The sequence below is a fragment of the Orbicella faveolata genome, unplaced genomic scaffold (genome assembly GCF_042242905.1).
Source record: "Orbicella faveolata isolate gen_17 unplaced genomic scaffold, um_ofav_v1 contig_35, whole genome shotgun sequence".
NCBI lineage: Eukaryota > Metazoa > Cnidaria > Anthozoa > Scleractinia > Merulinidae > Orbicella > Orbicella faveolata.
In genome coordinates, this window is record NW_028301564.1 from 8,898,646 (window position 1) to 8,913,864 (window position 15,219).

Consider the following 15,219-nt stretch of genomic DNA (forward strand, 5'->3'; position numbering starts at 1 on the left):
CACGACGCCATGTTTGTTTTGGATGCTGTGATAAGAAAAAAAATATTTCCACTACTTGTTAGAATATGCAAAGGACCAAAACACAATAGGTACCAAAGAAATCTCTGGGGAGTGGGAAAGAGGTAATTTCTTGGTATTTCAAAGGGCCACTTGCCACACCCACTCAGCAAGGGAGTTTGTATGCACCCTCAGCTACCCCTCACGAAATTGATGGAGTTAACAATGAAAAGTTTAACAGATTTCTGTTACAGTCTGTTAGTATGTACTAATACTGTGTCCAATTGACAAAAATATTGACATCTGAAGGTCACATTTTAGGTCAAGAACTATCATTTCACTTACTTGAAGTACCTTTCCCAATATTCTACACCCAACAGTCCTCTGTCCTACGGACTTTGCACCAGTAAAGAAACGCTAAATATCACTTTACACTCCAATCTACATTTTATTATTATTATTATTATTATTATTATTATTATTATTATTATTATTATTATTATTATCATTATTATTATTATGTTAATTTACAAACAGTTTACAACATGTGAAGAAGCTAGTCATAAAAGGGGATAAGTGACGATTTTGGTTGCTTTTCTTTTTTCTTGCTCCAAATTAGCTGAAGTTTTGCATGTGGTCTTCAATGTAATAGAAAAATGTGGTTCTGTATTTTTGTCGCTGGTTTTTGCTTTGTTTTCGAGTTAAAACGTAGGCAAAAAACTTGGCTTTTCCTAGCCATGTCTTTAGGAGTTTATTTGTTGAACAGCAAACAGGCAGACTGTTTGTAGTGTATGAAGTCAAAACCAAATCCCACAGCATATAGAGCGGAAATCTGGGAACGGATTGTTTACACTGGTTATTGTGACGTGAACACAACACGTGAATCGATCGAGCATCAAACGAAATGCCATCAAACAAAAAAGAGATGTGCCTCATTAGAGCTCTGTCAACTAATATCTTAAGCATTGTTTTAAAGTACCTTGTGTGCCTACCTGGTGGTTGAGAGGCATCATAAAGCCTCGATAAACCCGTAAGTCATCAGCACGTTTTAAAGAATCAAAATGTGTTCTGAAACTTCGAAGGCAGCTGATATACTGTAATCGTGTTATCGGCGTTCGAAGTCAGATCGAGCCAGGTAGCAAAGTCCAAGAGCAGTTCTTGCCCAAGAAAAATACCCTCTGGTGAGTTGTGGCCCATTTGCCAAGCGTTGCTAGCGTCAAAGTTTGGAAAGCGAGAACTGGTTTTAGACTTATAAAATTTGTCTTGTATCGACCGCCATGTCTTCCCGCGCACGAGGTGTAAAGACCTTTCCCGGCATGCATTGCGATTACGTTCTGCGGACGTTTCTCGAACTGGTAACTAGATTTAAACATAATAATGGCCAGCAAGTGGCGATCGATTGTAACAGATCGGTGATCCAGGTTGCGTTGATTTTATTTCAAATCGGCATGATTTGTAGTGTTTTGAGCTTCTGGGATCAGGGGACATGCAGATGTATGGAGACCCGTACGTTGCGCAGAAGGGTTAATCTGTTAATCTGTCAGCCCTATTTATAGAGCGTTTTCACGTGGAGTCATCAAATTCTTAAATCCAAAACTAAACAGCTGCCAAAGTTGTTATCCTCATCAGGCATAAGAGGTACCAGCACATTTTGAACTTGGAAGTTATGGCGGTGCGTGACATCAAGCTACGATCGCGTTTGTCGAAAACTATGTTTTATCTCGTGATTTTTTAGCCATTGAAGACGTTGCCGTATTTGAAAAAGTGTTTATTGAAATCTTTATTTGTTTCATTTTATTTTTATTTACACCTTTTTTTGACCTGAAATCAGCATTTTTGAGCTTATACGTTGCGTGAAATTACCATTTTCAGGAGCCCATCATGGGCTCCTACCATTTTGCTGTTTTCTAAGTGAAACCAACATCCTTGCCGTCACGCGTCAACGTGAAATCAACATTTAAACCTTTTTTGACCTAAAAGCAACATTTTTGAGCTTATACGTTGCGTGGAATTGACATTTTGCTGGTTTCTAAGAGAAATCAACCTCCTTGCCGTCACACGTTAACGCGAAATCAACATTTTAACCTATTTAGACCTGAAATCAACATCATTGAGCTTATGCGCTGCGTGAAATTGACATTTTGCTGGTTTCTAAGAGAAATCAACCTCCTTGCCGTCGCGCGTTAACGTGAAATCAACATTTTAACCTATTTAGACCTGAAATCAACATCATTGAGCTTATGCGCTGCGTAAAATTGACATTTTGCTGGTTTCTAAGTGAAACCAACATCCTTGCCGTCACGCGTTAACGTGAAATCAACATTTAAACCTTTTTTGACCTAAAATCAACATTTTTGAGCTTATACGTTGCGTGAAATTGACATTTTGCTGTTTTCTAAGTGAGATCAAAGTCCCTGTGGTCGCGGCGGGCCGATCCTTTGTTATGATAAACCGAGGCGAGACTTCGACTTATAACAAAGGCTTGGCTTGGTTATTATAACAAAGGATCGGCTCTGTTTATCATAACAAAGGCCCAGCTTTGTTTATTTGCAGCCTCGGCGGGAAAAGGGCGTTAGGTATTTTAATCAAAAGTGAACTTTGTCAAAAACGCTCCAAATTTTGCATAGAGTTTTGTTTAGGTATGTTTAGCAATGTCCCGTAGTTTTTGCGCTAAACCTTGCTTCGTTTTCAGGATATTGCGTATGTAAAAAACCACTCGGTTTTCCTAGTGGCGTCTTTATAAAGCGAAGCAAAAACCAGCGGCAAAAATACAGGAACACGTTTTTCTATTACATTGAAGACCACATGCAAAAATTCAGCTAATTTGGAGCAAGAAAAAAGAAAAGCAACCAAAATCGTCACTTATCCCCTTTTATGACTAGCTTCTTCATGTAATAAATATCTATATCACAATATTTTTTGTTGTTCTTTTAGTGTGTACTAATACTGTGTCCAATTGACGAAAATATTGACATCTGAAGGTCACGTTTTAGTTCAAGAACTATCATTTCGCTTACTTGAAGTACCTTTCCCAATATTCTAAACCCAACAGTCCTCTGTCCTACAGACTTTGCACCAATAAAGAAACGCTAAATATCACTTTACACTCTGATCTACATTTTATTATGATGATGATGATGTTAATTTACAGTTTACAACATGTAATAAATATCTACTTACTTCACCATATTTTTGTTGTTGTTAACCTAATTACTTGACAACTTCACATAAATCTATGGATTAGTAAACGTAAAAAAAAGAGAAGACAAGAAAAGTAAAGCAAAAGAGACGAAAAAAAGTTACAAAAGAAATCTATATATAGTCTTGAACTTTGTAATGTTGTTATCATGAACAGCAATTTCACGTTGTATATTGATTTTTTCTCTCAGAAGCATGAGAAAACTGTCAAAACAAAGCTTTTTTTCTTGTAAGCAGCTACTATATATGGTGTACTTTGCTATAAGAAGTGAGTAATTCAAGGAGTATAGGTGTTCTCTACTCTCGAAAACTCCGTACAGAATCATGCTCTCTGTTAATGTGACAATTTCTTTAGTTTTGCTAGTCCACCATGTTTGGAATAAGTCCCAGAAGGATAAAGTTAATTGACAATGCAAAAACATATGATCTAAGGAATGCCTGTCAGCAAGACATTGTGGGCATATGTCATCATCACATATCTTGGCTTTAAAGAGACTGACTTTTGTTGGAAGAATATTGATCTGATCTACATGATACATGATCATACTCTAAACTTTATGGTCAAAAGCCTACTCTTAGCCAAATGACTTCGTGTTGAGCAATGTTTGGTCAAGCATCTGATCTGTGTATCATTTCAATTTAGAGGAAGTATTCTTCATTTGCAATATTAATAAATGTAATATTAAAGGCTGTCATTTGAAGTGACTTAAGGAAGCTGATAATAATTCTTATCAAAGTAGAGAGAATTATAATAAATTACTATGAATGAATAATTCACACCACTAGGAAAACCGAGTGTTTTTTTGCATATGCAATATCTTGAAAACGAAGCGAAGCTTAGCGGAAAAACTGTGGGACATTGCTAAACATACCTAAACAACACTACATGCGAAAATTGGAGCGTTTTTGACAAAGTTCACTTTTGATTAAAATACCTTTCGCCCTTTTCCCGCTGAGTCCTTCAAATAAATGAAGCCGGGCCTTTGTTATGAAAAACAGAGCCGATCCTTTGTTATAATAGCCAAGCCAAGCCTTTGTTATAAGTCAAAGTCTCGCCTTGGTTTGTTATAACAGAGGATCGGCCTGCCGTGACCGCAAGGACTTTGATTTCACTTAGAAAGCAGCAAAATGTCAATTTCATGCAACGTATTGTAATTGCAAAGATTCTAGAGGTTGTTTCTTACTCAAATCTTAAACAACTACAGGGGTAGCGCGGTGCAAGATATTCGAACTCCACTTGCTAGATTCAAACTGATTTAATGACAGATCAAGTCCATAAATCTAGTTCACAATTAGGTAGTGACTGAAGAAATACCGAAAACCAGTAAATCACTAGTGGTAGCAGATACGAATAGGAGTAGTAGTTGTACAAGTGGATGTAGTAGTAATAGGTTCAAACTGAAAAGCGATAGTTAGGAATACGTCATACTTAGATAAGGCATAAAATACAAATCTAACAGGATAGAACAATCATAATAAAACTAACAAGATCACAGCGTGAAACAAATAAACGTGACAATTGATACTTGAAACTAATAAAACTGAGAATTGGACTAATAAAGCAACTTGACAATAAGCCTTAGCAATAGTAGAGCTGTGGAAGCAATTTCAACAAAACCGAGATAAACTAAATGAAACCTTTTCGTGATAAAGGAAAGACTAACAATTCGCGACTTAGCAAATAACTACAACAATAAGAACTTACGTACTTTGGTTGACGACTCGCACCAAAAGGTAGCAGAGAGACAGTGAAATACACTTGAAATAGCGGTAACTTGGATCCTCTGATCGTAGCACAGTAGCGGTAACTTCACTAACAATCTACAAGAAGTTGCGTGTCGTCTTATATTGCCTATGCTACGTGAAAAAACTAGGGTGTTGTGAGAAACGTGGCGCCCACAATAAAGACAACTTCCTAGTGGCAAAATTCTAGAACTATTGAAAAATCACAATTTTATGAAAGCTTTGATTTTGAAATCATGTCCTTGGCTTGAATAATAACTGATAATAAATCAGTAGGAAGTTGCAAAGGAAATTGATAAACGATCGGTGTTTCAAAACTAACACGTATAAGCTCAAAAATGTTGATTTTAGGTCAAAAAAGGTTTAAATGTGGATTTCACGTTAACACGTGATGGCAAGGATGTTGATTTCACTTAGAAACCAGCAAAATGTCAATTTCACGCAGCGCATAAGCTCAATGATGTTGATTTCAAGTCTAAATAGGCTAAAATGTTGATTTCACATTAACGCATAACAGCAAGGGTGTTGGTTTCACTTAGAAAACAGCAAAAATGGCAGGGGTCCATGATGGGCTCCTGAAAATGGTAATTTCACGCAACGTATAAGCTCAAAAATGTTGATTTCAGGTCAAAAAAGGTGTAAGTAAAAATAAAATAAAACACATAACATTTCAATAAGCACTTTTCCAAATACGGCAATGTCTTAAATGGCTAAAAATCATGAGATAAATACATAGTTTTCGACAAATGCGATCATAGCTTTATGTCACGCACCGCCACAACTTCAAAGTTCAAAATGTGCTGGTACCTCTTATGCCTGATGAGGATAACAACTTTGGTGGCTGTTTAGTTTTGGATTTAAGAATTTGATGACTTCATGTGAAAACGCTCTATAAATAGGGCTGACAGATTAACAAATTAACCCTTCTACGCAACGTATGGGTCTCCATACATCTGCATGTCTGCTGATCCCAGAAGCTCAAAATACTACAAATCATGCTGATTTGAAATAAAATCAACGCAACCTGGATCACAGATCTATGTTACAATCGATCGCTACTTGTTGACCATTATTATGTTTAAACAATCTAGTTACCAGTTCGAGAAACGTCCGCAGAACGTGATCGCAATGCATGCCGGGAAGGGTCTTTACACCTTGTGCATAGGAAAACATGGCGGTCCATACAAGACAAATAAGTCTAAAACCAGTTCTCGCTTTCCAAACTTTGACGCTAACAACGCTTGGCAAATGGACCACAACTCACCAGAGGGTATTTTTCTTGGGGAAGAACTACTCTTGGACTTTGCTGCCTGGCTCGATCTGACTTCAAACGCCAATGACACGATTACGGTATATCAGCTGCCTTCGAAGTTTCAGAACACATTTTGATTCTTTAAAACGTGCTGATGACTTACAGGTTTATCGAGGCTTTATGATGCCTCTCAACCACCAGGCAGGCATACAAGGTACTTTAAAACAATGCTTAAGATGTTAGTTGACAGAGCTCTAATGCAGCACATCTCTTTTTTGTTCGATGTATTTTGTTTGATGCTCGCTCAATTCACATCACAATAACCGATGTAAACAATCTGTTCCCAGATTTCCGCTCTATATCTGCTGTGAGATTTGATTTTGACTTCATACACTATAAACAGTCTGCTTGTTTGCTGTTCAACAGATAAACTCCTAAAGACATGGCTAGGAAAAGCCAAGTATTCTTGCACATGTGACCCTATTTTGGAAAAGGTGGTTAAAGGTGAATTGTCAAAATGGCATTTAAACACCTTAAAACGAAGGTGTTTAAACCCATTTAAACGCTTTGGATACCTGTTTAAACACTATTTCTGCGCGTTTAAACACCAGTGCAAAAGTTTTCTCTGTTTAATACTCTGATAATTATGTTGTGGTTAGTTTACGAAGCTTTTTTTGAATGAAATTTGCTCATAAATTAGAGGTATTGTTGTGTTGGATTGTGACAAGCGATGTTTCCGATTAAATTAAATTTTCCTCGATTGTGGCTGGAAGAAAGTGAACATATTTGCAACTATATATGGCTTGTGTTTGTGTTTGAAAAATTTGATCTGCATTCAAGATGTTGGTTGCAATTGAAAAAGACATTACAAGCTCATTCTCATCAAGATTTTTAAATGAAGGAAAAGCTAACGAAACAGATAAGCAATAACAAACGTGTTTTAGGCTAAGGTTGCAAATTTCTTGATTCTATCTAGTAAACATACCACTTAAGATGAGTCCTTTTCATCTCAGTTATCCAAAAAGAGAAGTATATATGTATATACGCTATTTAGCTTTGAGACACAAGCGGCATTTTCATGTTGTGCTTGTAAGCGCTTTTTGTGTTCCGCGCGGTTCGCCTCATAACACATTGAACAAACGCCAACCAACCTTTTAGCATTTCGTCACGCATTAACTTTTTAAATAAAAATGAAAAATTTAAGTTGCACATGTAATCGTTGCTTTATAAGCAAATTTTACAAACTCACAGAGGTTCTGACAAAGTTTGTTGACAGGCGTCCCCATTCGCATGAGACACGGTTACTAAGCACAACAACAGAGCGCTTGCAAAACATATCAAAGATAACTTTTCAAAGTATTTGTTTTTCTACTTTGTTTACATTAAAACGTGCGTTTTACTCAAGTTCGCTAGGGATTTCATAGTATCTACAGCGACGAATTTAGAAGGTGTGTATTGCTAATGCTGTTTTATCAAACTGGCACGAATTGCTAACAAGCCATAGGCGCTCGTATCTGCGCTTGCATCACGAGAGCCACTGGAATTTTGTATTGAAAAAACGTGGATACTATGGAAGTTTTGGAAGGCTACAGAATGACAGCTTTATTTTATGATCAAACATGTTGTCCCCGTGCAAAAATTTATGGCCTGACTGGGCGAGATTATGGCCCGATTTGGACCATAATGCTATTTTTGTGGCAAAAACTGAGCAAGACAAAGAGAGACAGAAGGATTTTGTCTCTCTAGTACTACTGGACGAGACATTTGTCTGGCATGTTTATCGCCGATAATATGGTGTAAACTAACACGATAGAGTACAAACCAAATTTATTCACTTACGGCGCACTTCCGAGACATTTTTCAGGCTACGTTATCGTTGTAATTCTGGCTAAATTCATTTTATAAGTACGTAAAATTCGGACATGACTTTTGTCAGGTCTGGTTATCGGCCATCATCTTGCCGATCGGCATAACACCTCATACCATAAAAGCGTGCACTAAATGCGAAAACTAAAATATAACAGGATCACTCTTTTGCATCAAAAGATTCATTTCAACACGGTTATTCTCGCCCAGGTTGCATTTTTGTTCAGTTTTCAGATTTCTCTAGAGGCCTTGCAGTGTTTACATTGCGTGCGACGAAAAACTCCAAGATACGTCATGCCGCACCACAAGTCTGCGTCTGCTCCTACGTACCATACAATATGCTTCAAATTTCCCATAATGTACCCCAAAGAACTCCTTGGCATTTTCGTCTAGGTAGTTTCCACTATTCTAAACTGATTTGGGTGTTGATACTGGTGAAGATCAGTAAAAGGGTAAAAACTGTTTGGCCATTTCCTGACAATGTAACTTGAAATCTGATCTTGAAGTCATTTGGGATAATACAGAGAGTTCAATTGATTGGTTCATTCTGAATAAACATATCAAGTTCTGCGCCTGTTGAAGAACTCGACTGTTTCTTTGAAAGCGGGAAAATCTCATCGTGTCTTTCTTATGTGCTGTGTTTGTGTCGGGAAAACATCGACTCCTTCTTTGCTGGAGGGAAAAAATCTTCTTCTGTGTCTGTGATTTGGAATGGAATGTGTAACGGCGGCATGTTTGCGCTGAAAGGGTTTCGATGTTCTTCAAGAGATAATTTTAAAATGAAGGGATTTCGTGTTAATATGCAGCTAGTGTAATTTTACTACCACAAGAAATGGAAGTAGCTAAGGCTTGATCATTGAGGTGAGCTTAACTTTAGCTAGATGATTGTCACAATTAAGTTGATCAGCACACCAAAAGTTTGATTAATATACAAATTGTTGTATGAATGACCTTATCGTTCAATTTTTATCGCTCCTGTCAGCCTGATTATCGTCAGGTTCTGTCTCACTCATTAGTGAGACATTTTTAGGACCAGAATCTTGCCCGTGTCTTGCTCAGAGTTTTTGTACGGGATCACTATTAGAAGCAAACGACTGATTGTCAAAACCACCGAAGCCAAATAAAAACCACCGAAGGGTTTAACGTACTGAGCTTTTATGAAAATTATAACTAAGATGGCTTTTATTAGCATACAAACCCTTAGGCAAACGATTTCAAACGCTTTGCAAACCCTTCGCAAAGCCCATGCAAACACTTTCCAAACCCTTTGCAAACTTCGCACACTCTTTTCAAACGCTTTACAAACTCCTTTTGAACGCTTTACAAACTCCTTTAAAACGCTTTCAAACGCTTAACAAACTCCTTCCAAACCCTTTCAAACGCTCTACAAACCCTTTTAAAAGCATTTCAAACTTTTTCCAAACCCTTTGCAAAGGCCTTGCAAACGCTGTTTGAGGGTGTTTGAAACAGCGTTTGGCCCAAATTGAAATGTGCGATAAGACATGTTTTCCTATGGAAGGTCACATATATGCAGCAAACATTTGTAACGGGCAGACTTCGCCTTCGTCATGTACATGTACATGTGCACTGTAATTTGATGCGAACATATCGAGAGTGTGTGCAATCACAAACCCGATTTCTGTCTCAACAATCGCCCATTTTTCGAGGGGAAAATGCAAGTTTCTCAATTCACACCAAAGTTTTCCACAATTCTTTTGCGGAATGCAACCACCTAACACTGCACATTTTAGAGTAAAAGCTATTGGCAACTGAACGAAAAAGAATGGACGAGGAGAATTGGGGCGATAATTGAATTAATCCTGGCTTAAGCAAGAATAATTTTGTGAATATAGGAGAAACTTTTTTTCATGGTGCATGAAATGCGTATTTTTATTTTCCACGAATTGTGAAAGGAACTTTCTAATTTTCGTGAAACGTGATCTAACCCCCCTGTTTACAACCGTCTTTGATGACCGCGCCAAAACAATTGGCGATTTCCTGGGCATTTATTTCATGCCGCTCGCAAACGCGAAGACACATTCTTCTTGTGTGAGATATTAACCGTGGGAACAGGCAAATTTCATTGGCTAGTCAATTAATATGACCAATTATTCAATCTGTTGAGTTTGCTTGGAGCAACAGAACAACATAGTAACTGAAAGACAGCAATGCAATGCAACACGGTTAGCCGATCCAAATCAACCTTGATGGATACAGAATTGTTTTCGTGTGCTGACAGCTTGCAACGCTGCATGAAATAGTAAACTTCTTTCAAATAGAAAAAACTGTGGTTCTCCTTTGCATTACAAACATTATGCTGTAAATTACAGTTTCAGCCCTCTGTTCAACAGGGGAGAAGATTGAAATGTAGTTAATAATTGAAACTCGAGACACTCATCTGTCGCCGCGCATGAATTGAATCGATCACACGGAGAAACGGCCATCTCCGCGTGATGCAAATACTTCACAAGACAACCAAAGAAAGACACAAACACACAGGTAAATCAGTTAGTTTTATGCCATAAATATGAACAGGCTAATTAAAGCACAAAGGTTCCCTGTGATATCGCAAAATGAAAGTCACACCCGTTCCCGCGTGTTGCAGAATTGTAGCAGATTGTACCTACATGCAAATATTTTCGACAAGAAAATTAGCAACACATTTCTTTTCGTAAATTGGATGAAGTTACGTTGGCGTATTCTCGGAAATGGTAATGTGAAGTGTATTGTGTATTGTCGCTGAAGACTCGTGCATTTGGCTCACTGTATAGACCATAACTTACATTACATTTTTAGTACGATATTAAGAAGCGTTGATTTCATTATTTTGTATTTTCACCAAAACAATAAGTTTCCACTTTGACTGACAATGATGGTGAAAATAAGTTTTACATACCATCCAGTAAACCAGCTTGGCATAATAATTCTAATAACGCCATGATTTCAAAAGGCGTGGGAACGATAATGCTGAATAATCTGTCATAACAGCTTTACTGTTAAATAAGTTATTGCATTTAAACGCTCATTTAAAGAAAACATTCACCTGAGGAGAAACGCATTAAAACATTTTGTAAACAGGTTTAAACCTTTTTTTAGCCCGTTTAAACGGTCTGAAACGTGAATAAACATGTTTTTCTCTTTTCACCTTTAACCACTTTTTCCAAAATAGGGTCACATATGTTTTAACTTGAAAACCAAGGGAAAATCAGCGACAAAAATACAGGACCACACTTTTCTATTACATTGAAGACCATATGTAAAAATTCAAGCCCTTTCGCGAAATTTTTTTTTTCACCCAAATCGTCGCTTAGCATGGTTTTGCACTCACCCCTTCAATTATTCTTAAGGGCATCTACGACACCCCACTTGTTCCTGTGGTTGTAGAAGTACCAGTGGCCATAACTAACATTACCTATCTTAATATTACTACCATATTCATGCCAACAGTTAAAAGAAAGTGTTCCAACAAAATGGTATGGTATAAAAAAATATATATTCTTGAGTAGTAATGAGAAGTAAAGCACCAACTGTAACTGTTTACAAACCTGCTCTCTTAAATATTGAATGCAATCTTTTCCAGTTTTTTCTGTATCCACAACAATTGCATCCATGTTTCTCCCAAGAACTTTGGTAATTGCAAAGGTATACCTGAAAAAGTAAAAGTAAAAAAAGGTATAGAGTATGCACCACAGAATACCAATATCAGATAAAAAAATCAAATAAACGTAGACCCAGAATGTACTGAAAAGCATATAAACATTTTGCAAGAGGACTGACTTTGAAACTTCTTACAAAAAATATAACTTGTTGAAAAAAGTCCGCAGGGCAGAGCACTGCAAATACCTGGTTCTATATAGCAATGATCAAATGTGTTTTTCTGTGAAAAATTTCTTTGCACCAGTTTGATTGTCACTTTCCTTTCATTCAGATAATCAAACTGGTTTGAGAATTGTTTAACCACAAATAAATTCAAGCCACAACATATAAAGTACCAGGACCATTCATTAAAAGAATGCAATTAGACTAACTTTTTGTGCACTGGTTGACAGAGATCTATGAGTCGGCCATAAACCCCTGGAAAGAGCCTCTTCATACTCTCCAGCAGTTCCTGCTTCTTCTGATGTCGAGCACTCTCATGTTTATCCATCTTGGCTTCATTCAATTCTTCCTGCACACTATCCAGTTGCTGACTCAATTCCATGTAACGAGAATTGGCATCACTAGAAAAGAAAACAGCAAGACAACTTCTTTAATGATTTAGAAAAGAATGCAAATTAAAAATAAAGAAAGTTTGACTACTCAAACTACAGCAATCATGGCAGGAGGCCAATAAAATTGTTATGGAGTAAAGCTCTAAATAGACTGGACAAACATCAAGGACTCTTTTAAACACAGGAAGGTGCATGAAATTGAAATATTTAATTTTCTTGAAGAATTCATGTTTTAATCATTTCATTAAGATATTGTCCAGGCCCAAGGTCTTCAAAGTATGGAAGATTTTATCCAATGTATCCAATGGATAGTATAGTTGGTTTTACTGACAACATTATCCACTGGATAGGAAAATATCATCTAACAAATGCCAGGCGTGTAATGTGTGTAAATTCTCAGCACTCCTTGTTCATTCTTTTCTTTAAAAGTATAACACAAATGTGATTTAAATCAACTCTACAAAATTAATATGCATTTATAACAGTAACAGTGTTTTTACATGTAGCAGTAGTGTTGAAAAGTCTACAACAACAACAACAACAACAACAACAGTTTTATTTCTAATACTGCAAACAACTAAAAGAATTTACAAGATTGTAATTATAAATATATAAATAAACAGTACAGTACATACAGTAGTGGGACACCCAAAATAACTAAAAAGCTAAACTAGTTGGGTGACAATTATGTTGCCGAACATACTTGATCTCCCCCTCCATTCTGTCATGATCTTGCCTTAGCTTCTCCACAGTCTGTATATTGGTGCTTTAGAAAGAACAACATTGTTTGAATGTTCTGTACATGGTATCCACAACCTCCACATATATAAAAGATCTAGGCTGTGGTATATAGTGTGACTTGTTTACATTAAAAATTAGTTTTTTTGCACAATGGTGCATTGTGCTTTACAACAATATTTATTATTGAAGACATAATTGATCATCACAGTTATACACACAACTTAAGCAGTTGTGAAATTAAAGCCTGAAAAAATTCACAACTGCTTAAGTTGTGTGTATAACTGCGATGATCAATAAAGTCTTCATATACTTCTCCACAGTTTAAATACATGATCTTTCATATATTCACTTGTAATATTTATTCTTGGTGCGAGTCTCAAGTTATAGGTAGCAAAGCCAACAACACATGCAAGATAAAGTCTGACAGATTATAGATTTGTAGACTCAAAGAAGAAAAAGACCAACTAGCAACGAAAATTCCAAGAATTGGTGTCAAAATAGTAGGATTTTGAGCACCACCGAACAGAACCTACCGAGAGAAATGGCTGAAGGATATGGCCAAGGATGAACTGGGCCGCTATTTTTCTATTTCTATTTTCTTTGTCTCTCAAGTGTTTTGTCATGTATTATTTTGTTATTCAAGTTATGTCTTAATAACTGATCTTAACTGATCTTAACTGACCTTGAGTGCATCATTGAAAAGGTATTGATGAAGACTTAACTTTCAAAAAACACAATAAATACTTTCAATTGGTGAATGTTCATTTATAGATGGAGAAATTCCTCAGTAAGGTGAGGTAAAGTCTGCATACAGCCAACTGGCCCACCAGGCCGGCCTCTGCAGCATGAAGCGACTAAGAGTATTTCTACTCCCCCTGGACGCGATGCTACATGTAGTCCATCAAAGGGTTACCCCCAGCACTAAGTTTGCCGGTACCCAGTTATATACTTGGGTAGAGAGAGGCACTGTGAGAGTAAAGTGTCTTGCCCAAGAACACAATGCAACGTCCCCAGCCAAGGTTTAGACCCGGACTGCTCCATCTGGAGACAAGTGCACTAACTATGAGGCCACCACACTTCCCATGAATTCCTCAGTGGAATGAATTCCCCAAATAGATTCTTTCTTTAAACAGGAATCATTGTAAAGTCAGTAAAGATTCTAATTATGACAAATGTTTTGGCCAGTTTGCAAACTGAAAAACAGTGTCTATTGCAGATTTATCAGAATCAAAATTGCTTTAATTTAAGGTGGCTCAAAACAGTTTCCAGTTAGACTCTGACGGGTCATTACCACACCATTACCATCAACCACTCTTTATCACTTGATGCTACAATCATGGTATCAAAAACTGCCCAATCATTAGTGAACATTTTCGTGACACAATAATATCCTGAGATATTCAATCAAATTAAAAAAGGCCACAGAAATGGAGTGTACTAGCAGATCATGGATAAAGCAAGCTCTAAATATCTGCAGACCAGCTCTGAGTTGCCCCACAGATGAAGTTCAAGGGCACAAGCCACAAGTGTCTTGTTCCATATTCACTCTTAATTTTCAGCAAGCCAAAACAGTTGTACAATATTATTGTTACAAGGTAGTTTTGGCTGCACCAAAATGGTCTCCAATTTTGGGCTCGACCATTTGCCTACAAACAGCTAAAAACAGTTTTTGCATGCCATTTGTGAAAAAAAGGTGATATCATTTTAAAGTAAGGTCCAAACGTTATTATGAAGCAAAAACTCTCTTATATCAAAGTTGCATTTCAGTTGCACTTTAATTGTTTTACTCACCATAACGAACTGCCAACCAAATAATAAATCACAGATTTACTTATTAAAACACACACCTGATATACTCATCAAGTTTTTCAATTCTCTCCATCAACTGTGTCCTGTCATGAAAACAAGTACAGATTTATATCCTGACATTTGGCACACATAGAGTGCATTCCTGATATTAAAATCTCTGTTTGGATAAGTTACCAGGTGAATAGAAATGCTCAATCCAATGTATTAAACTAATTACTAACAGGTTTCTGTTTTTTATTGGCTACAGGAATCTACATTGTTTAACCTTGATATTCGCTAAGTTTGATATATTATGCTTCACTATTGTTAACCCTCTATAAATTTTGCAAATGCAAACATGATTACATTATTCCCACTTATTATTGCCATCACTTGATTTCAGGAAAATGGAAGAAGCAAATT

The 15,219-nt window shown here is 36.8% G+C and overlaps 1 protein-coding gene across 3 annotated transcripts in view; it reads right to left on the reverse strand.

Moving 5' to 3' along the window:
- LOC110050081 (structural maintenance of chromosomes protein 1A-like) overlaps positions 1–15,219 on the reverse strand; it is a 93,914-nt gene that overhangs the window by 33,042 nt on the left and 45,653 nt on the right. For all 3 annotated transcript variants that reach the window (XM_020755949.2, XM_089273773.1, XM_089273774.1), the window contains 4 exons: positions 14,856–14,900; positions 12,971–13,033; positions 12,085–12,276; positions 11,602–11,704 (listed from right to left, as the gene is read on the reverse strand). In XM_020755949.2, coding sequence (XP_020611608.2) covers positions 11,602–11,704; positions 12,085–12,276; positions 12,971–13,033; positions 14,856–14,900 — 403 coding nt within the window. The remainder of the gene's footprint in view (positions 1–11,601; positions 11,705–12,084; positions 12,277–12,970; positions 13,034–14,855; positions 14,901–15,219) is intronic.